Source organism: Cervus elaphus, chromosome X, assembly GCF_910594005.1.
Source record: "Cervus elaphus chromosome X, mCerEla1.1, whole genome shotgun sequence".
Taxonomy (NCBI): Eukaryota; Metazoa; Chordata; class Mammalia; order Artiodactyla; family Cervidae; genus Cervus; species Cervus elaphus.
The window spans coordinates 41,544,300-41,567,621 of NC_057848.1; the positions used below are offsets into that span (position 1 = coordinate 41,544,300).

The 23,322-nt window shown below is 40.7% G+C and overlaps 1 protein-coding gene across 2 annotated transcripts in view; it reads left to right on the forward strand.

Annotated features, from left to right (window-relative positions):
* DOCK11 (dedicator of cytokinesis 11) overlaps nucleotides 1-23,322 on the forward strand; it is a 202,450-nt gene that overhangs the window by 75,469 nt on the left and 103,659 nt on the right. For both annotated transcript variants that reach the window (XM_043895989.1, XM_043895990.1), the window contains exons 11-19: nucleotides 1,577-1,717; nucleotides 2,921-3,133; nucleotides 12,918-13,040; nucleotides 14,643-14,725; nucleotides 17,771-17,893; nucleotides 18,096-18,172; nucleotides 20,985-21,169; nucleotides 21,261-21,326; nucleotides 23,027-23,119. In XM_043895989.1, coding sequence (XP_043751924.1) covers nucleotides 1,577-1,717; nucleotides 2,921-3,133; nucleotides 12,918-13,040; nucleotides 14,643-14,725; nucleotides 17,771-17,893; nucleotides 18,096-18,172; nucleotides 20,985-21,169; nucleotides 21,261-21,326; nucleotides 23,027-23,119 — 1,104 coding nt within the window. The remainder of the gene's footprint in view (nucleotides 1-1,576; nucleotides 1,718-2,920; nucleotides 3,134-12,917; nucleotides 13,041-14,642; nucleotides 14,726-17,770; nucleotides 17,894-18,095; nucleotides 18,173-20,984; nucleotides 21,170-21,260; nucleotides 21,327-23,026; nucleotides 23,120-23,322) is intronic.

Below are 23,322 nucleotides of genomic sequence, written 5' to 3' on the forward strand. Positions count from 1 at the left end.
TTGCCTCTGCTGGCTCCACAGATAGATAAGTGTTCAAGAGGGAGCTGTCTAGTCCCACACATTTGCAGATAAATAGACTCTGGGGGAAAAATTATGCTTTCAGGTATGAATATTATACTTTAGGCCCTTTTAAGGAGAGTTTTGTCAGTGACGCAGGCAAGGTCAGAACAGCTATAATTATCTAAGACTCTTCAGGCACAATACCTGTTTTGGCTTGAATTACTCAGGCAATTGAGAAAAATTCTTGTGTTTCTTGGCTTGACTTTTCCATACTGGCAATATATTCTGCTCAGATTCATCCAGTCACTTCCCATCTACCCTGTCTCTGGTCTTATTGAAAGTATAGTAAGTTGTGCTACAGTCTATACTTTACATTTGTGAACAGAATGTGAGTCTGTTCAGACAATTGGAATGAACAGATGAACTCAGATTGCCTGAGCTGGGTGAGCTGAGGGGGATTCAGTGAGTTTCTTTGAGGTGGGGGACAGATTCCTCCCCTGCTGGGAGGAATTTCTTGGCTCCCAGTATCTTTTTTTAAGCTTTATTTTGAAGTACCAATAACTTAAAAAATATATCTCAGTGGCAGCCAGGATTCATCCCCCAGCTCTGTTAGAAGCTGAGCTCAGTGGTTTTCAGTTTCCTATGCACACGCCTCACCCTCTGTCCATCATTTCAATGTAGGTGGTCCCCAGGGTTCCAGCCTCATCCTCATCACCCTAGTTGGCACTGATTCTGAAATCCAGATCTCCAACCCACACCTTTCCTATTTTCCAACCACTTACTTGTATCCTTTCAAACTCAGCATATCCTAAACTGAAGTCATTGTCTCTACTCGCCCTCCCCCTATATCTGCTATTCATTTTTATTTCACAATTAAGTTTATAACATCACAATCTACTGAATTTCTACTAAATCTTCCAAGTTAGAGGCCATGGTGTTATTCTTGCCTCCCATATTCATTCATGTCAAATTTGTTTCATGCACAGCTCAGAAAAGAAACAAAATTCCTACCATCCTGGAACACAGTATTTTGTGGGGAGGACAAACAATAAATAATGAAGTAAATGTTAAAAATAATGTTAGAAAATTAATTAAGGAAAGGGAGTATAGGCCGTCAGAGGGTATATAATTCTATCTAGGGAGTTAAGGAAGGTCTCTCTTTGGGACTGCCAGTTGATTAGAGACTTGAATGAAATGAGGGAGTAAACCATGCATCTCTCTTGGGAGGAGAGAGTTCCTGACAGAACAGAAAGTTCAAAGGTCCTGAGGTGGGAGTGTACTTGGTGTGCTGGAAAAATAACCAAAGAGACTGGAGGAGCTGAAACAGAGGGAGTGGGGACGCTTGAGTGGTAGGAGATGAAATCAGAGGAGCAGGGTCAGGAGTGAGGCAGGGATTTATATCAGTGTTAGAACCTTAGTGTAAGAATGCTACATAGGCTCATTGAATGAAAAAATTAAAAGAGTTCAACTGAAGAATGGACAGAGATCTGTTAGATTTTGCAATTTTTACTTAGAGATCTATGTTCATGTGAATTCTGTTTTGGGAGAGAAATGATTCATATTATCTGTTTTTTAGAGGTTGGACTTTTCAGGAATTGAACCTGATATAAAGCCATTTGAGGAAAAGTGCAATAAACGTTTCTTGGTAAATTGCCATGATTTAATGTTCAATATCTTGGGTCATGTTGGAGACAATGCAAAAGGACCACTCACAAACGTATGTATGACTTTTTCTTCTACCTCCCTTAAACCAGTACATTAAAGAAACTAGTTTTTTTTGGCTGAGAACTAATTTACTGGGTGAAAATTCCATTGCTACATGTTACAATAAATTTGACATGGAAGAATTTTATTTGTCTTTCTTTTGCCAGGATAGGAATATGTTTTCATCTTGAGAGGATTCATGAAAGTCTTACCTATTCAAAATAGCAGATAGAGTGGGTAGACTCTTGACCTTCAGAAGGGACATATTTCCAGAACCTGGAAAATCCTCAAATTTGTAAATTTTACTAGAGAATATGACTTCTGTGAAATAGCCATGAATAAGGAATACCAAAGCCATGGAGGAACACAGAGGCTGTGCAGTCAGCTTGTCTCACTCACTATTCTCATAGAGTGAATTCATTGTGTTCTGCACAGAAAATTCTAATTATTAGCTGTCACGGATCATTTGAGCTGCTTAGGGATACTTGAAACTATGAATGTAAAATCGCCAAAGAGACTGCATTTTCTGTTCACCTTTTTTTGGGTTTTTTTGGGGGGAGGGGAGGGAGTTCTAGTTTATGTTTGAAAAGTATCCAGTGATGATTTATTCTCTTATGAAGTAGCTGAGATGCACTAGCAGACTCTTGGTGTGTAAAGGGTTAATCTTTATGCCATCTGGCATGAAATTTCTCTTTGTGACCAGCTTTCAAATGCCATCTGTAGAGAGGAATCATGTCTTCCAAAACTGCTGATGGGGCAAAGCTTTTGTCAAGTAATTTGATTTTGACTGATATTAGCTCTTATTAAATGCATAATCCAGTAAGCTGTAATATAGAAAAAGGGAAGATTTATTTCTACTGTGTAATACTGGCATTATTTTTAGGTAATTTCAATAAGCCTATGGAGAATTAAAGTTTATTCATAGAATAATTGATGTTCTTTAAGTGTGGCTTCTGATTTCTACTCATCATTTAAAAAAATTTATAACATGAAATTACACTGGACAAAAGTTAGAATTTGAGAGTCTGTTATTTAGAAAGCTCTTTTTCATATGCAAATGAGCCATAATACAATTTAGCTGAATGTTGAATTCAGAAAGGAACTGTAATCACAGAAACTTGAAGAATAAAAAAAAAATTTGTGTAATTTGTATCCCTCCCCCATCCCACCTAAAATAAAAATCATTGTTTAAAAATGTAATGTTTTTCATTCCTAGGTTGAACCCTTTTTTATTAATCTTGCCTTGTTTGATGTGAAGAACAACTGTAAGATTTCAGCTGACTTCCACGTAGACTTGAATCCCCCATCCGTCCGTGAAATGCTATGGGGCCCTTCAAACCAACCAGCTACTGATGGTACCCCAAGAGGCTCTTCACCTGAATCTTTCATTCACGGAATTGCTGAATCTCAGTTACGCTACATAAAGCAGGTAAGGAATCTTTTAGCCTTGGTAGCATGTTCCGAATAAGAAACAGAAAGACCCTTGGGTTCTTTCATAGTTTCAGGCCAATGTTTCAATGTTTTCATGGGCATTCCATCTTTTGTAGGGTCTGTGTATAGCTGTTTTTCTGGTGACTGAAGTCGGAGGGAGTAAAAGGGAAAACGGCAAATATGCTAATAATACCCTAGTGAAGTGGGACGTGATGGGAATCTCAAAGGAAGTATTTTGCGAGATGGAATGCAGATGACACAGACACACCCCTGGACTCATGCACATACTTTTGAACAAGGCAATAAGTACCTGAAAGGCTGTTTTCTTTGAAGAAAAAGTTGACCCTAAAATAACCTTCCCTCTCCCATTCCCATTTCTAGTAGGTAGCTTTAATGGAGCATAAACACTCCTTACACAAGGAGTTCTTATGTCGCAGCCATCCTGTCTGTTACAAAGAATCCCCTTTAGAAGGAGCCGAACATTTCCCTTGCATTTTGACCTCTGATCAGACCAGAGGCCTTAAGAGGTTAGGTAGAGCAGAACTGACAGTCTGCTTTATAGACTTTTGCAACTGAAAGGAAATTAGTGTTGCAGAGAACTAAAGCAGGAAGAAGCAGAACAAAGTAGCTCACATTGTAAGGAGATTTATTTTACCCCAAATAAAAATGTTATTCCTTTCATGTCTTGGCTATTGTAAATAGTGCTGCAGTGAACATTGGGTGCATGTGTCTTTTGAAAAGAAAGTGAGGGTCGCTCAGTTGTGTCCAACTCATTACGACCCTATGGAATTCTCCATTCCTGGAATCCATTCATGGAATTCTCTGGGCCAGAATACTGGAGTGGGTAGCCTTTCCCTTCTCTAGGGGATCTTCATAACCCAGGGATCAAACCCAGGTCTCCCACATTGCAGGTGGATTCTTTTTTTTTTTTTTGCAGGTGGATTCTTTACCAGCTGAGCCATCAGGGAAGGACGTGTCTTTTAGAATTGTGGTTTTCTCAGGATACATGCCCTATTAGTGGGATTGCTGGGTCATATCGTAGTTGTATCCCTAGTTTTTAAAGGAATGTCCATATTGTTCTCTCTAGTGGCTGTACCAATTTACATTCCCATCAACCATGTATATAATGCACTATTACTCAGCCATAAAAAGGAACGAATTTGAGTCAGTTGTAGTGAGGTGGGTGAACCTGGAGCCTGTTCTATAGAATGAAGTAAGTCAGAAAGAGAAAAACAAATATCATATATAAATTTATATATATACTATATATAATATATATTATATCATATATATATTATCATATATCACACACATATATATTTGGAATCTAGAAAAATAGTACTGATGAGCCCATTTGCAGGGAAGAGACGTAGAGAATTGACTTGTGGACACAGCAGGGGAAGGAGAGGGTGGGACGAATTGAGAAAGTAGCACTGACATGTACACGATCATGTGTAAGATAGCCAGCTAGTTGGAAGCTGCTGTGTAATACAGGGAGCCCAGCCTGGCGCTCTGTGATGACCTAGAGGAGTAGCGTGGGAGGGGGGAGGGAGGCTCTAGAGGAAGGGGACATATGTATAATTACGGCTGATTTGCACTGTATAGCACAAACTAAGACAACATCATAAAACAGTTATTCCCCGATTTAAAAAAAAAGTTACTTTTTTTCCTGATTATAAAGATAAACACATTATTATGTAGAAAATTCAAAGAATACAAAAAGTACTAAAGAAGAAAATAAAAAATCACCACCCATAAATGATAACTATTAACATTTTGGCCAACATTTTTCTAAATATCTCTGTTGTGTATATGTGAACACATACATTATGTGTACTCTTACACACTGTATTATAGTCCTGCTGTTTTATACCTACTGTATTCATTCAACATCATGTTTATCATCCTGTATCACTCTCTGGATCAGTTACATTCTTATTAAAGAATAATATGGTGATTTAGCTTATTAGGATATTTCTAATTTTGGCATATCATAAATAATGCTGCATTATTGCATCCTTGTAGCTCATTTGTATTATCTCCTTAGAATAAAGTTTAAGCAGTGGGCATTTTGGTGTCAAAGATTATGCTCATTGATACAGATTGCCCAATAGTAGGGGACCTGACATGTGTTGTCACTTCCCTCTGTGGGCTGTGGATCTGTGGTCATTTTTCCCCATGTTACCCCTCTTTCCCTTGGTTTGTTACTCGACTGTGGTTGTCACATATATGAACATTTCACTCTGACGGCTTGTGCTTCTAAAAGAAAAATTGAACAAAACTGTATTATAAGTGTTGGAGAACCTGCTATTGAATTATATTTTGAAAATTTTCCACACAATGCCAAATAAGTCCTTGTAAGTCAATGATGTATTTGCTGCCTTATTTCAATGTGTTCAGCTGTCTGTTCAACGCAAGAAGTTTGACTTGTAGTTTCAGATGTCATGCCATTTATAACCCAGGTTGGAAGAAAATCAACATTTTTTTAATGTTTCTTGTGTGCCAGAATCTTCCACTGATGTCTCATGTAAACATGATTGTCTTAAAAAATATAATTATGACTGTTTTGCAGATCAGGGAGGCTAAGTAAGCTGCCTACCATGGCAAAGCCAGTAGTGGTGAAGGAAGGATTTGAACCTAGGTCTGTTTGAAAGACCTGAGGCAACAAAATTAGGCAGAATGTAATTATATGCTGATATGTATAACACATTGATCACTGAGGACAGCTTTCTTATCTCTCCTTGCTGTTCTTTGGAAATCTGCATTCAAATGGGTATATCTTTCCTTTTCTCCTTTGCTTTTCACTTCTCCTCTTTTCACAGTTATTTGTAAGGCCTCCTCAGACAACCATTTTGCCTTTTTGCATTTCTTTTTCATAGAGATGATCTTGATCACTGCGGTCCTCTACAATGTCAGGAATCTCTGTCCATAGTTTTTCAGGCACCATCTATCAGATCTAATCCCTTGAATCTATTTGTCACTTCCGCTGTGTAATCTTAAGAGATTTGATTTAGGTCATACCTGAATGGTCAAGTGGTTTTCCCTACTTTCTTCAATTTAAGTCTGAATTTGGCAATGAGGAGTTCATGATCTGAGCCACAGTCAGTTCCCGGTCTTGTTTCTGCTGACTGTATAGAGCTTCTTCATCTTTGGCCGCAAAGAATATAATCAATCTGATTTCGGTGTTGACCATCTGGTGATGTCCATGTGTAGAGTCTTCTCTTGTGTTGTTGGAAGAGGGTGTTTGCTATGACCAGTGCGTTCTCTTGGCAAAACTCTATTAGTCTTTGCCCTGCTTCATTCTGTACTCCTAGGCCAAATTTGCCTGTTACTCCAGGTATTTCTTGACTTCCTATTTTTGCATTCCAGTCCCCTATAATGAAAAGGACATCATTTTTGGGTATTAGTTCTAGAAGGTCTTATAATTCTTCATAGAACCATTCAGCTTCAACTTCTTCAGCATTACTGGTCGGGGCATAGACTTGGATTACTGTGATATTGAATGGTTTGCCTTGAAAATGAACAGAGATCATTCTGTCATTTTTGAGATTGCATCCAAGTACTGCATTTCAGACTCTTTTGTTGACTATGATGGCTATTCCATTTCTTCTTAGGGATTCTTGCCCACAGTAGTAGATATAATGGTCATCTGAGTTAAATTCAGCCATTCTAGTCCATTTTAGTTCGCTGATTCCTAAAATGTCAACATTCACTCTTGCCATCTCCTGTTTGACCACTTCCAATTTGCCTTGATTCATGGACCTTACAGTCCAAGTTCCTATTCAATATTGCTCTTTACAACATCAGAGTTTACTTCCATCACCAGGCACACCCACAACTGTGTGCTGTGTTTGCTTTGGCTCCGTCTCTTCATTCTTTCTGGAGTTATTTCTCCAATGATCTCCAGTAGCATATTGGGTACCTACTGACCTGGGGAGTTCATCTTTCAGTGTCATATCTTTTTGCCTTTTAATACTGTTCTTGGGGTTCTCAAGGCAAGAATAACTGAAGTGGTTTGCCATTCCTTTCTCCAGTGGACCACCTTTTGTCAGAACTCTCCACCATGACTTGTCCATCTTGGGTGACCCTACACTGCATGGCTCATAGTTTTACTGAGTTAGACAGACTGTGGTCCATGTGATCAGATTGGTTAGTTTCCTGAGATTATGGTTTTCAGTCTGTCTGCCCTCTGATGGAGAAGGATAAGAGGCTCATGGAAGCTTCCTGATGGGAGAGACTGACTGAGGGGGAGATTGGGTCTTGTTCTGATGGGCAGGGCATCCTCAGTAAATCTTTAATCCAATTTTCTGTTCATTGGTGGGGCTGTGTTCCCTCCCTGTTATTTACCTAGGGCCAAACTATGGTGGAGGTAATGAAGATAATGGTGACCTCCTTCAAAAGGTCCGATGCATGCACTGCTACACTCAGTACCTCCAACCCTGCAGCAGGCCACTGCTGACCCATGCCTCCGCCAGAGTCTCCTGGACACTCAGGGCAAGTCTGGGTCAGATAAATAAAGGACAGATGAATAAAAGACAGAAATGGTATGAACCTAACAGAAGCAGAAGATATTAAGAAGAGGTGGCAAGAATACACAGAAGAACTGTACAAAAACGATTTTCAGGACCCAGATAATCATGCTGGTGTGATCACTCACCTAGAGCCAGACATCCTGGAATACGAGTCAAGTGGGCCTTAGGAAGCATCACTAAGAACAAAGCTAGTGGAGGTGATGGAATTCCAGTTGAGCTAATTCAAATCCTAAAAGATGATGCTGTGAAAGTGCTGCACTCAATATGCCAGCAAATTTGGAAAACTCAGCAGTGGCCACAGGACTGGAAAAGGTCAGTTTTCATTCCAACCCCAAAGAAAGGCAATGCCAAAGAATGCTCAAACTGCTGCACAGTTGCATGCATCTCACACGCTAGTAAAGTAATGCTCAAAATTCTCCAAGCCAGGCTTCAACAGTACGTGAACCGTGAACTTCCAGATGTTCAAGCTGGATTTAAAAAAAGCAGAGGAACCAGAAATCAAATTGCCAACATCCTCTGGATCATCAAAAAGCAAGGGAGTTCCAGAAAAACATCTATTTCTTCTTTATTGACTATGCCAAAGCATTTGACTGTGTGGACTCTGGAAAATTCTGAAAGAGATGGGAATACCAGACCATCTGACCTGCCTCCTGAGAAACCTGTATGCAGGTCAGGAAGCAACAGTTAGAATTGGACATGGAACAACAGACTGGTTCCAAATAGGGAAAGGAGTATGTCACGGCTGTATATTGTCACCCTGCTTATTTAACTTATATGCAGAGTATATCATGAGAAATGGTGGACTGGATGAAGCACAAGCTGGAATCAAGATTGCCAGGAGAAATATCAATAACCTCAGATATGCAGATGACACCACCCTTATGGAAGAAAGCGAAGAAGAACTAAAGGGTCTCTTGATGAAAGTGAAAGAGGAGAGTTGAAAAAGTTGTCTTAAAACTCAACATTCAGAAAACTAAGATCATGGCATCTGGTCTCGTCAACTCATGGAAAATAGATGGGGAAACATTGGAAACAGTGACAGACTTTATTTTTGTGGGCTCCCAAATCACTGCAGATGGTGATTGCAGCCATATAATTAAAAGACGCTTGCTCCTTAGAAGAAAAGTTATGACCTACCTAGACAGCATATTAAAAAGCAGAGATATAACTTGCCAACAAAGATCCGTCTAGTGAAGGCTATGGTTTTTCCAGTAGTCATGTATGGATGTGAGAATTGGACTATAAGAAAAACCGAGGGCCGAAGAATTGATGCTTTTGAACTGTGGTGTTGGAGAAGACGCTTGAGAGTCCCTTGGACTTCAAGGAGATCCAACCAGTCCATCTTAAAGGAAATCAGTCCCGAGTATTCATTGGAAGGACTGATATTGAAACTGAAACTCCAATACTTTGGCCACCTGATGTGAAGAACTGACTCATTTGAAAAGAGCCTGATGCTGGGAAAGATTGAGGGCAGGAGGAGAAGGGGATGACAGAGGATGAGATGGTTGGATGGCAACACTGACTCAATGGACATAAGTTTGAGTAAACTTCGAGAGTTGGTGATGGACGGGGAGGCCAGCGTGCTGCAGTCCATGAGGTTGCAGAGGGCTAGACATGACTGAGCGACTGAACTGAACTGAACTGATGTATATAACACAATGGGAGTGGAGGGGTTTGGAATGTGAGGAGGCTTCAGGGGTTGAGAGTTGACTTAGAAGACGGCACAGAAGTTGTGGGACCTGAGGGAGGCTTCAAAGTAGTAGATGAGATGTGCAGAGGTAAGAACGAATGGAAGTGGCCTCACATGGCTTGATCATTTTGCACTCTTTTCCCAGATCCAGTAAAGATATCAGGAAGTGGTCATTTACTTCAAATAGTTGAACATTTCCTTTTGAAGAAGTCTTTTTCTTCAACTTCTTCCGTTTGGGACTAGAATGCAGTACTGTATAGGGAGAGAGAGTATTAGCAGATCTGAACAGCAATCTGAGCTCAGTGATATTTTTTTTCCAGCAATATTTTTTTTTCAGTGTTCCTCTAGGTATTTCATCCATATGAAGTCATTTATTTTCTCTTAATATTTATTTATTTAGCTGTGCCAGGTCTTAGCATGTGGGATGTGGGATCTTTAGTTGTGGCAGTTGAACCTGGGCTCCCTGCATTGGGAGTGTGGGGTCTTAGCCACTGGACCACCAGGGAAGTCCTTGTATGAAGTCATTTAATTCTTACCACACCCTAGTAAAGTAGATAGGTGCTATTCCTATCCCTGTTTTACAGATGAGGAAACTGAGGCACAGAGCAATGAGGTGGCTCCTTCAGGGTCCCAGAGCTACTGTCGTGAGGAACAGGACCTGAATCTAGCTCTAGCAGGCCCCAGAGTGCAGCTTCCCTGTCACCCTAGAGAGGGACATGGCACTTCCCTGGCACTCGTGGGAAGTGTGAAGACCCCATCCCCTACAGCAAGGCTGTTCAAGCGGCAGCAGGATCTATAGGAAGAGGCCACCCACTCCCAGGGCTTGGTGGATGGTGGCGCTTGGGGGCTCTTCTAGCTCTCCCCATCTGCTCCTTGGAGAGTCTTTCTCTGTAGTGGCTTCCTGAGGAGCAACAGGTAACCACAGGAAAAGGAAGAAGCTGAGTCCATTGAGTAGTTTTGCCTTCCTAACACCAACCAGCTACTGTGACCAGTCACTTCACTCTCAGCTGCCTGACAGTTCCTTCCCAAGTGCCTGGACAGAGCTCGGTGCCCCGGGTCCCTCAAGATGACCTAGGGTGGGGTTGTGGGCGAGGTGCTGACTCTTAGGAGTCTGTTTGTGTGCTCCCCACTGGGGGGCAGCAGGTGTGGAGCTAGTGAAAAAGGGCGCTGCTACCACATGGCCTGCCACGTCCTGGGGGCTAAGCCCTGGGAACTGGAGTGGGGACACCCGGCCCGTTCCTTAGAGGGAGGGGTCAGTGATGTGGGTGACAGTCACCCTGAAGAGAGGCAGGCAGAGCCATGCCCCCGTGGTGGGAAAGGAGGGCCTTGTCCTGAAGATCCAGACTCCCAGCCCACCTGGGATTCCAGGGTGTTCTCTAGCTACCCACCCCCTGTGTTCTGGGGCGTGGGGAAGAGCTGGAAGCTAAGGGGCAAAAGGCAGAGCTGCCTCAGAGAGTGTCCCCCTACCTCGGAATCCTGGTTAGTTGAGCAATGGGCATCTCTATGCTTCAGCATTCTCATGCGTCTAAGGTGCCCCATCCCAGAAAGCACTCGGCCCTGTGCCAGCCTGCTGAGCTTGCTCAGTACAGTGGGGCTGCTGGTGTGAGCAGTCGTCACGGGGATCACACAGTCAAAGCAGCTTCCTCTGATCAAATTGTCAAATCCTTTGACACAACCATGTTCATTTCTGGCATCAGTGTAGGGAAATGGCTGGAGTCCTGGGCACGGAGGGTGCTCAGTGAATGTTAGTTGTGGCAGTCAGCAGCGTTGCTCTTATCCAGCTTTATCAGGTGAGACAATGGGAGCCTGTGTTGATAGGCTGAGTGGCTCTGTAGCCTGGGCTGTGTTGTCTGAAAGCCCTGACTGCAATCGTCACCCACTTACTCACTGCACGAACCTCCCTAAGCCTCAGTTTCTTAATCTGTAAGAAGTGTGTATCGTAGTGCCTGTGTTTGAGGGTTTTTATGAAGACAAGAAAAAAAGTGAAAAATGTTAGTGGCTCAATCATGTCAAATTCTTTGTGACCCCATGGACTGTAGCTTGCCAGGCTCCTCTGTCCATGGAATTTCCCCAGGCAAGAATACTGGAGTGACTTGCCATTCCCTTCTCCAGGGCATCTTCCCAAAGACTAAGGGAGACGGTGCACAAAAGCCATCTAGCACAGTTATGTGACCATCCAAAGCCTGAGATTGTGCTCAAGGTGCACGGTTCAGCATACTTTCTGTGGGTTCCTCCAGCACTCTGCCAGCTGCATCTCATAGCCCGGGCAGCAGGCTGCTGGCAGAACCACAAATCAGGTTCTGTGACCTTGAGATGTTGGTTACTCTGGTAACCACTTACCTAATGTGCATTACTTCACTGAATCCACTCAAGAAGATTACAAAATAGCTATTCCTCTTGTCATAGCCCATTTCATAGATGGGAAATCTGGGCTATAGAGAGGATGTGACTTTATCTAAACCCATAAATAGTGGGGCCAGAATTTGAACCCAGGAAATATGACTCCTCGAACAGCTTTTAATCACTTTCTTCCTTCCTTGCTGCTTGGGAATCTGAAGGTGAATCAGACATAATCCAGGACCCTTAAACGCCATTTGGATTTGGGGGGATTACTTAGTGTCCTCCACTGAGTTTTCTCTTCTTTCCTGTCTACCTCAGAGAGTTCTATCTGCAACAGATGAGCTCATGGGTCTGAAATGCTTTGAAAACTGGAACACGCTATCTTAACACAGTTGGTAATATACCAAGCAGACAAAATAAAACTTGGTAGAGTCCCAATGATGGGTTTTTCCATTCGAATTCACTTGTGTGATGCTCCTTTAAGCAACAGACATCACCACCTAACAGACTATTTGGAATATATTATATTTGGAAAGAGCTGACCTGGACACGAGATGGTATAGTTGTTCCACATGGAACTTGGTAGCATCTACATTAGTCCCTGAAACAAAGTGTTTTGGAACAAAAGTAGTTTTTGGATTGTTTGTCCTCTACCTTTACCTTGAGAGCACCAGAGCTCTTCCCCTGCAGCAAAGGAGTGTTTTCTATAGGGTGATTTAGTTTTTATTCTGTGTAGAACAGTAAAGTATTTTCATCCTTCTTAGCTACCTTTAGTAGTAGTTAAGGGTGAGTGAATTGCCTTGGAGTTACAGGCAGCTACCTTTAAAAATGCATGTCCTGTCCCACTTCAGAAATGCATGCTATTTTAGCCTGTGCTACTTTAAGCCAAACAATACACATTGTATTGATTAGGCGTATGGATGCACCTTGCATACACCGCCAAACACAAGAGGCTAAGCAGTCAGGGTGAAACCTACACTTTGGGGACTAATAGATGTGAAACTGGTGACAAAATTGAAAATCTATATTGAAAGGAACATCAATCAGGACCTTTGAAAACTGTATGAATGGAAACGCTATCTCTTACCAGGGCTCTGGACATGATCCTATGTTGAATATCAATATTCTGTGCTAAACACACCACTAGGAATCACTAACCAAGCAACTGTATGCATGAAATTACATTAAGGAAAAATCTAACAGAAGGAATTTTTTTTCAGGGAATTTTCTCAGTGACAAATCCACATCCTGAAATTTTCCTGGTTGCGAGAATTGAAAAGGTTCTCCAAGGAAACATCACACACTGCGCGGAACCCTACATCAAAAATTCCGACCCGGCAAAGGTATTTATAAAGATCATTTGTGAGCATTTCAGCCAAATGCAAAATTTGCTTTTTATTGATACTTTAAATGATACTGTCAATGATGCCTCTAAAAAGAAAGACAATAACAACAACAAAAAACCCAACATTCTTTCAGCATGCAATATATGCTGAAAATATTGTGTGCTCTGTGAGAATGCATGTTTAAGCTTGAAAATGACTTTTTTCCCCTTTTCACATGGCAATCTGATTTTTGCTTGTTTATTAAAATCAGAGCTAAAGGCTCTTAGGCAATATCTATTCACTGACACTGTATCCTTGGAAATAGCTACTCTTTCTTTATTCCCAGCCCTGCATATAGCCAAAGATGTCAGAGCAACGAGGGTTAAAATGACTCAAGTCCTGCAGTTTCCAAATGCCAGACTGTACTCAAATTTACTCCTGTCTCTGATGAAATGAGAAAAGAAAGACAAGATAGTAAGCCATTCATGAAGCTTCAGGGTATTCAATTGGAAGGAGTTTATTCTGAGATTTTTGCCCTTCCTACTTTTTAAACATCACACCTGTCTGTCTTTCCTATAATGTTGGTGTGTGAAGTGACAGGGATTGTGGGAAGATTGCCTAGAGGAGGACATGGCAACCCACTCCAGTATTCTTGCCTGGAGAATCCCTATGGACAGAGGAGCCTGGTGGGCTACAGTCCACAGGGTCACAAAGAATCAGACACGACTGAGTGAGTAAGCACAGCACACATATTTAAATGGCAACCTTAAAAGTTGGCGACCCAGATAGTTCTCCAAATTTCTGGATCATGAATTCTGAACTTTTGGAAATTATTGATCTAATCCTCTCTCATTTTATAAATGAGGAAAAGTCAGGCCCAAAGACGGAAAGCATTCATGGCATAGTTCATTAGCGGCAATCCAGCTTCTGAGTATTTATGAGTCAGTCTGTTGTATGTAGCCTTTAGTTGTGGATCCAAATAGTGTTTATTAAGTAGGAGATGCTGAGGAGACATATGACTAATTTGTGGGGGGAAAAGTCTCAACAATATAGATAAAAGCCTTCAGCATTCTGTATTCCTAGGGATAGCATAGAGGCAGCATTTCATAGCCTGTTTAGACTCTATAGGCAGTTTATCTCCTTTGTCATCTCCCAGTATCTGTGCAAACAGCAGCTCCTGCCCACGCTAAACTAATTGCATTGATTCTTGGTCATTTGGCTTTTATCTTGGGAGTAACAAGTTCAACAGTACCCAGAACCAACTTCACCCAAGAATGATAAGTATATGCCTGCTCATGTGTGAAAGGAAATAGACATTAAAACTGCTTAATTTTTTCCCAGTAACAGTCTTCAGTACAAACCATGCCCTACATCTATTTTGTTTGTCTTCTGATATCTTGATGAGGGCTCTGTTGATGAGAAAATCCATAACCTTAGGAAATACTTTTATCTTGAAAAGTGGGTGGCTGATGTGTGTTGTGTTTCATTTATAACTATTTCTGTATCTTGTTTTCCTAGTTTTTGATGTTTTATATCAGTAAGTTGGGGAAATTATTTTTTCTGGGTGAGTCTCTGATAGTTTGGACAAATCTGAGCCTATCTTTTTATTTCTAACCTTAGACGGCCCAGAAGGTACACAGGACAGCTAAGCAAGTGTGTAGCCGCCTTGGACAATACAGAATGCCCTTTGCTTGGGCTGCCAGGTTTGTACAAATATATTTCTGACCCATCTATTCATGCTCCCATGTGAAGTTGAGGGCTATTGTCCTTGCCAGCAGCATTCAGAAGTCTGTTTCTGACAAACCAGTTATATATTGGGACACTTGGGATGTGTCTCAGTCCATTCAGGCTGCCATAACAGGTTAGACTGGGTGGCTTAAACAACAGACGTTCATTTCTGACCATTTCTGAGGTTAGATCAGAGTGCATGGTTGGGTTCTGGTGAGAACTCTTTTCTAGGTGTTAGACAACTCTTTTCCAGGTGTTAGCCAGTTTCTCCTTGTAGTCTCACATAGTGAAATGAGGGCAGGCTATCTCTCTGGCCTCTTATAAGGACACTAATCCTATTCATAAGGGCTACATCCTCATGACTGAATCACCTCTCAAAGGCCATACAAATACCATCACCTTGGGGATTAGATCTCAACATATGAATTTGGGGGTGTAGGGGCAGCGGAGTGACACAAACATTCAGTCTATAGCAGGATGTAAAAATTTTTTCATTTAGAATTTGCTGTGCCTCAAAGACCCTTTCATTTTTTCAAATGTCTTGCTTCAGGGAAATTTTCTTTGGCTTGGGTTACTGATCTGACTGACACCACTTAATTTTATTGCCTTTTAAAGCAGAGCTTATTTGCTAAAGTGATGGAATTTTTTTTCCAGAAAACCAGAAATTGCAGTGAATTGTGTACAATGTGCCCACTATTTTAGAGTTGGCTGGGTTTATGCTTTGAAAAGCCATCATAGAGTAATTCTGAAAAACATACTAAAAACTAGAAGGCAAAAAATGTAGTTGCTCAGTGCAAGTGTGTAATTACTTAGTAGATTTTCTTGCTTTCTGATGATAAATTTGGCAACTTCTTCGGGGTAGTATATTGGGAAGTGTGTTAATTATACCACGTATCTGATGGTGGTTTACATGATTTTTGTCTGAATCTTGCCAGTCTACCTACAGGGATGACTGAAACTGTATTCCTCGCTTATACGCCCTTTGAAGTACAAGTTCACTGACTTGTTTATGGTACAGCCTGTACAGCTCACTGGAACTTCTGGGGAAAGGGCACTATGTTCTGAATAATTCAATGAGTTTTGTTCAGTGGGTGTTGGGGAGTACCATAAGGGTAGGAGATTTAAGTTCAGTAACTGTTTTATCACTATAATCATTTCATTTTGGGAGAGCGTCTCAAAATGTGTTATATGTTGGTAGATGAAAAGGCACCTTGTCCTTATTTTGCCAACTAGTAAGAAATGCTAGCCAAGGATAGGTCAAGGGCAAAGAGTAGTGGAAGGTGTTCCTTAGCTGTTCCAGAAGCTGAAACATACTTAGTGATGCTCCAGTGGCTACTACTGTTACTATTGGTCAGAAAGTTCGTTCAGGTTTTAAAAACCAGAACGAACTTTTTGGCCAGCCCAATATTTATGGTAATGAAGTGCTAACTGTACAAGGTGGGCTTCCCAGGTGGCGCTAGTGGTAAAGAACCTACGTGCCAATGCAGGAGTCATAAGAGACACAGGTTCAATCCCCGGGTCGGGAAGATCGCCTGGAGGAGGAAATGGCAACCCATTCCATTTTTCTTGCTTGGAGAATCTCATGGACAGAGGAGCCTAGTGGGCTGCAGTCCACAGGGTCTCAAAGAGTCAGACATGACTGAAGAGACTTAACACACATGCACGTACAAGGCAGAGGTCTATGTGCTTAATGTATATTTCTTTTAGAGGTAGGTACTATTCTCCCCCATCTTGGAGATGAGGAATTTGAGTCACAGAAATGAAAAAAAAAAAAAAATTCTTGCCTAAGTTCGCATGGCATGTGTGTAAGCAGGTCTCAGAACTAACAGCACCTGAATTCAGAGCCCACAATAGACAGCCATGGCACATGCTCTCCACCCCTTTTTAGGCCACATCAGTAACTGCTTGATGCTAATGTGCTTGTAGAAAAGTAAATTGTAAAAACCTTCAAAGTTAGAAGCTTTAATCCCCAGTTCTGATGTGGAATTATGCTGTTTTTTTTTCTTCTTAAATTATTTTGGTTGTTAGCAGCAACAGGAACTGACTCTAAAGGCTTGGCTGGGATATTTAAAAGCTGTGTGATAAACCCCTGTTTACTGAAAATAAAAGGAGGTATGCTTAGAAGTAGGAATGATAGTTAGTGCCTTTAACCACATTTTTCAGAGGCTTTGCCAGGGGAGATTGTGCTTTTGGCCATAGTTGCTTCCGGTGTGTTGGGTGCTTGTATATTACTTCCTGTTCTGGCAGTAAAACAGCTACTCGGAAAATGAAAGAAGAGAAGGAGGAGGGAATAATTCCAATTCATATTAGAAATTTTATAGATATATTATAAAGTCTATGTAAGTTGATCTTAAAGATCTAATTCAATTTTTATCAACTTCACTGAGAGATAATTTATCTTTGATTAAAATGCACATTTATATGTCCAGGTTGATAAATTTTCACAGATGTATATAGTCATATAACTACCACCCCAACCAAGATCTAGAACATTTCTATCACTCCAGAGAGTTCCTCACATCCCTGTCCAATCAGCCATCCACTCCCACCCAGGCAACCACTGACCTTAGATGACTTTTACCTATTCTGGACTTCACATCAATGGAATCATGCAGTATGTAACCTTGTCTATGGTTTCTTGTTCTCAGTCTGTTTTTGTATTTTATCCATAATGTTGTATCAGTTGTTCATTGAGTTGTTCATGAGTTGTTCGTCAGTTCTTACATTCCATTGTAAGAATATACCATGATTTGTTTATCCATTCATTTGTTGATGAATATCTGGGTGATTGCCAGTTTGGGGTTATAACAAATAAATCTGCTGTGAGCATTCAAGTATCATGTGGAAATATGCCTAGGAGTTGAATCACAGGATCAGAGGGTAGGTGTATGCTTAACTTCATGAGAAACTGCCAAGTTATTTTCCAAAAGAGTTTCACCATTTTATGTTCCCATCACCACTATTTGATCTTAATTTAGCCATACTTTCGAGTTAAAAAAAACCCTCTGTTGCTCTTTTAGGCCCATTTTCAAAGATATTCAAGGCTCTCTGGACCTGGATGGGAGATTTTCTCCTTTGTATAAACAAGATAGTAGCAAGCTTTCCAATGAAGACATTCTCAAGTTGCTCTCAGAATACAAGAAGTAAGTGTTTTAGAGTTACTGCAGTAAATCAATAGCATAGATGAATTATAATTTCTTTGAATGATGAATGTGAGTCATATGTGGGAAAAATCAAATGTTGGAGCATTTGGATTTGGAAGCATTTGGAAGTTTGAATAAATGGTAACCAGTACACTTAGTAATCATATTTTTTGAATATAAAATATTCTTATTTTACATCTAGGCCAGAGAAGACCAAATTGCAGATTATTCCTGGGCAGCTAAACATCACAGTAGAATGTGTTCCTGTGGATTTTTCAAGTAAGAACTTACATGTTGCAAATAAACCTAAAAGGCTATGTTTGAATCTCAGGGTTTTTATTTTTTTAATGTTTATTTTTTTCACTGTGCCAGGTCTTAGTTGCAGCACATGACCTCTTAGTTGTGGCATGTGGGATCTAGTTCCCTGACTAGTGATCAAACCTGGGCCCCCTGCGTTGAAAGCACTGAACTACCACTAGGGAAGTCCCTGAAGCTCAGGTGTTTTATCTTCCTAACATTTTTCTTGAGATTTACATGGTGTATTTGTTTCCTAGGGCTGCTGTAAGAAAGTATTACAGACTGGGTGGCTTAAAACAACAAATTTACTCTCTTGTGGTTCTAGAGGCTGGAAGTCAAAATCAAGGTGTCAGCATGGCCACGCTCCCTCACAGGGCTCTGAGGAAGAATCTCTTCTTCCTAGCTTCTAGTGGCTGTTGGCTAGCCTGGGCATCCTTCGGCTTATAGGTGTATCATTCTGGTCTCTGCCTCTGTCCTCATATGGTCTTCTACTAAGAGCACCAGTCATTGGATTTAAGGCCCACCTTAATCCATTATGATCTCATCTTAACTAATTACATCTGCCAAGGCCCTATTTCCAAATAAGGTCACATTCTGAGTTTCCAGTGGACATGAATTTTGGTGGGACACTATTCAAGCCAGGACACATGGTGAATAGTTAGAGATTAGGAAGTAAATTAAGTTGATTTTTATCAGATGCTGTTTCATGTATAATATATGATGTGAGTGTGTTCCAGTCAGTTTCTGCTCCTTTTGCCTTGGCTGAATTTCATCAGTGACGGGATCCAAAAGGAGAATTTCTTTTGTCTAAAGACAAGAATCTATGATCCTAGGAGAAAAATGGACAGAAGACAGAAAAGACAATTTGCAGGAAATAAAATGACTGGTAAATAATTGGAAAACATCCAGTCTCGGTAATTATGCCAGTAACACAAATGTAAATATTTCAGCATTGTTGTGTTTTTGTTCATCTATCAAATTTGCAAAAAATGAACTGTAACTGTCTAATGCCGGCTTAGTTTTGGCCAGGCACCGTCACCTATCTCAAGTAGGAGTACAGTTTGGCAAGAGACATCCATGAATGTCTGTAACTAAGGCATTCTAATTCTGACATTCTATCTATCCATTTACTCATCAAATAAACATTTAGTGAGTAAGCTATTGAATACTTACTAGGTGCTTTGAAAGTATGGAGATTATAGTCTAGAAGGAGTGACAGACATTTAAACAAGAAAGCAAATGAATAATTTCTGTCTCTGATTGGGTGGGCTACTTTCAAAAAAGGTGGCTAAGGAAGGCTCACCATGTGGCCCAGCCAGCATGAGATGGTTGGGACGGTACATTCTACTCTGAGGTTGTCACATGTAAAGATCTTGAGGTGCAGCTAGCTTGGTTTGTATGGACGCAAACGGAACCAATGAGGCTCTAGTCTAGTGTGTGATGCGAACACGGGAGATCGGAAATAAAGTAGGAGAAGTAGGAAGAATCACATCATGCAGAGCAGTGTGAAAACCATGGTAACTCCTTAAAAAACTGAATTTCATCCCAAGTACAATGAGAAGTCATGAAAGGATTGTAAGTAGGAGAGTGGCAATTGACATGTTAAAACATCTAAGAGTTCAATGGATTACTTTTTCCTAAAGAAATAACTTGAAGTGTAGACAGGAGTTTATGCATAAAGATATTTTTTGCAGTGTTGTCTGTATTCCAGAGGGGATTGAAAGCAACCAAAGAGTATGACATTGTCAGTGTGGTTCAGTCATGGTTTAGTTCATGTGTGGTTCAGTTCAGTTATGGGATCCTGGTACCATGAAATTTTTATGCAGCTCTGCAAAATGCTGTTTACAAAGAGTTCATGAAATAAGATATCAGATAAAATACCAACAACTAGGATAAAGTTCTCTATACAGTGAGATTTTTGTGTTTGTTAGATGAGACATATCTAGGAAGAAGACTACAAGAAAATATGCCAAAATATTAGCAGTAGTTAACACTGGGTAGTGAAATGATCACTTTTATCTGTGGATCTTTACTCTGTTCCTACAGATATTCTATTGTAAGTATCGCTATCATAGAAAACCAAACCCAGTGAAAAATATTATGTCCTCAGATCTGACTCTCCTGCATATTTCTTCTCCATCAGTATCACTCTTCAGCAAGGACCAGCAGTCTTAGAGCCCCTTTAAGTGTATGAATAACCTTTATTACAAGTGGCTACCTCAGTAACATGTGCTGCTATACTTCTCTAAGGCTTTGTGTTTTCCACATTCGGGAGGATTGAATTTATTATTGGTAACACATCATAAGATCTGTAGTTTTAGAAGGCTGCCTTTATTCCTTAAGTGAAAATTTGCACCTGTACCAAGTTAACTTTTTAAGAGGGACTAGCCATGAGCTAATTGGCATAAATTTACTGTTACTTCCCTGATACCAATAAAAAATTGCAGTGAAAAGCTAAATTGCAGTTGCAGGAGAAAAAATGTAATGGATTTCTTCGCAGAGTTTAAATTTGTCAAAATTATGATGTGTTATATTTGGAAAATCACTGTACGTTGAGAATGAAATAGCAATCTGCATCTGGTTTGAAGGGTTTCACTAAAATCAGCATCAGGCTACTTACTCCTACTTGTTCTTCTGGGTTCTTGAAGTGGCTGTATGCGTTTTTGTCAATCACTAAGAATTCTGTTTGTTAAACCACTCTTAGAGAACACAATCCAGGTATATTTTTTTTTTTTATAAATGCAGGAATGTGTTAACAATTGTTGCATCTTTGCCTGTTTTTTTTCTGCTGTAGATTGTATTACTTCTTCATATGTGCCTCTGAAGCCCTTTGAAAAGAATTGTCAAAATATTACTGTGGAAGTTGAAGAGTTTGTTCCAGAAATGACAAAATATTGTTACCCATTTACCATTTACAAAAACCATCTATATGTATATCCCTTGCAATTAAAATACGATAGCCAGAAAACATTTGCCAAGGTAAACAGGATAAACTGTACATTTTGGGGTGTTACACTTGTTTATAATCTTCTCGTTTTGTGACTCATTTTGAATGATGAATTGTTTTTAGGCAAGGAACATTGCGGTCTGTGTGGAATTCCGGGATTCGGATGAAAGTGATGCTAGCGCCCTAAAGGTTTGTTTGTGATATTGATAAGCATGCATTTTTCATAGAGACAGACATTTTGGTACTGGGTAGTTTCATATGCTAAGTTTCATGTGCTTAAATGTCAAAGAAAATGTAGTAAAGTGACAAATGTAATATTGCCTTTTCTACTCTTAAACATTACCTGTAAGATTGAGTTAAATATTAAGAAATAACACAATGTGTTGGGAGCGTATATATAGCTTTAAAAAAGGTAAGCTGCATATGCCAGAATTTTTGCCTTTGCTCCTCTTGGATTTTGCCTTGCTTCAGTGCCCAATCACAAGGTCATTTTCTCCTGACAGCTTATAGTGGTACCATCAGGGGAGTTTAAACTCCTTTCTCCTTGAAACCTGAACGGGCTTCAAGCTGACAGTAGCACAGCGTGACTGCTTTGATCTGAGATGTGACTTCGAGTCTGTGGCTGGCCAAATGGTGCCTCCAAACTTGAATGAGTGATCTAGGAGAAGCATCTCAGTATCTGATATTGCGATCCTTAAAATACTTGTCACGGTACCCTTACAGTTTCACTCTTTATAGCCACCTTTTACTTTTGGCTCTTTAGTCCAGGAATCAGAGATCTGAGAGAGAAGTCTGAACATCTAGCCATCACAAAGTGTTTATCTGACTCCCCACGTCTCTAGCTTGAGCCTAAATCAGACAGATGGATGGCAAGTCTTCCACTTAAACCACCTAGGAAAAGAGGCTGGAATGTCCCCGATTAAGTCATTGAATGTTTAATAGCTCTTTGAGATTTTTTTTCACAGAGAAACCTAAGTCAAATTAAGGATTAGCTGGCTCAAATGAGGTGTAGGTTCTCTGATTCTTCCTTCAGTGGAGCTAAGAATAGTTTTTTCTTCATCCCCGTGCACTATCCTTTTGTATACTCAAAGACTCTCTACAGTTACCTCTCTACAGTTCCTGCAAATTGCCTTCCTAACCATATTTCTGGAGAGCAGGCGAGTGTCAGTTTCATTTCTTAGCTGTCCTGGAGGCTGGCTCTGAAGTACCTGAGTGAGTCCATTAGGAGCCTGGCTCGTCAACCCCATATTCATCCTTGAACGTATTAAGCCTATGGAAGTGAAAAACTCACACTAGAAATGAAATCGGATCTTTCCACAGAACCCTAGAAAGCCTTCCATTCATTTTATTGGTGTAGCAGCAAGCTGGTGACTCTGAAAGTGTGGCTCATAAAGTGTAAGCCCGTCTGTGGCCTAATGGCCATTCATTTTCTAATTCCTCGAGGCTAGGGATGGATCTGCTGTTGGTTCTGTTAAAACTCCTTACCTGGCCCAGGCACAATGACCATTCAGCACATGTTGCTGACCGACCGAGGAGGAGCTTCTCATATTAAGAAGTGCAAATAGCATGAGAGAAGTAAGCTTGCCAGGCCTGGCTGGAGAGTGTTTCCCTTCCAAATGATTAGAAGTGTTCAGCCACTTCCTGTCAGCTAAGTTGAAATTATATTTCTTTGGTGGCAGGAAATTCAGCATCCATGGAGCCAAGTTAGGCGATGTCGGGGGGTGTCTGGAGTGACTGGAAATGATTTGGAATTTACAGGCTCATGGTGAGAGCCGGGTGGGCTTGGCCATGACCCTGTGCTCACAGATGCCTGTAACTGTATGCGGTTCCCTAGCATCCTCTTTAAAGAACAGCATGGAGAGTGGTGACTCTGTTTCCTTCTTTTGCAGTGTATCTATGGAAAACCTGCAGGGTCTGTCTTTACCACAAACGCTTATGCTGTTGTCTCGCATCACAACCAAAATCCAGAGTTCTATGATGAGGTAAAATACATTATTTTCTCATTGAGAAAACGCTGCGGTGGTTGTTTCTTTTCTGTTTGAATTATTTCCAGTTTTGCATCTGCACCTTCAATCCCTGAATGGTTAGTCCCATGAAAATAGAAAATGTCACATCAGAAAGAAGGGCCACTGCCTGCCTGGTGCCCTTTGGTGACAGTGGAGGCTGGGCCCACGAATGGAAGGGG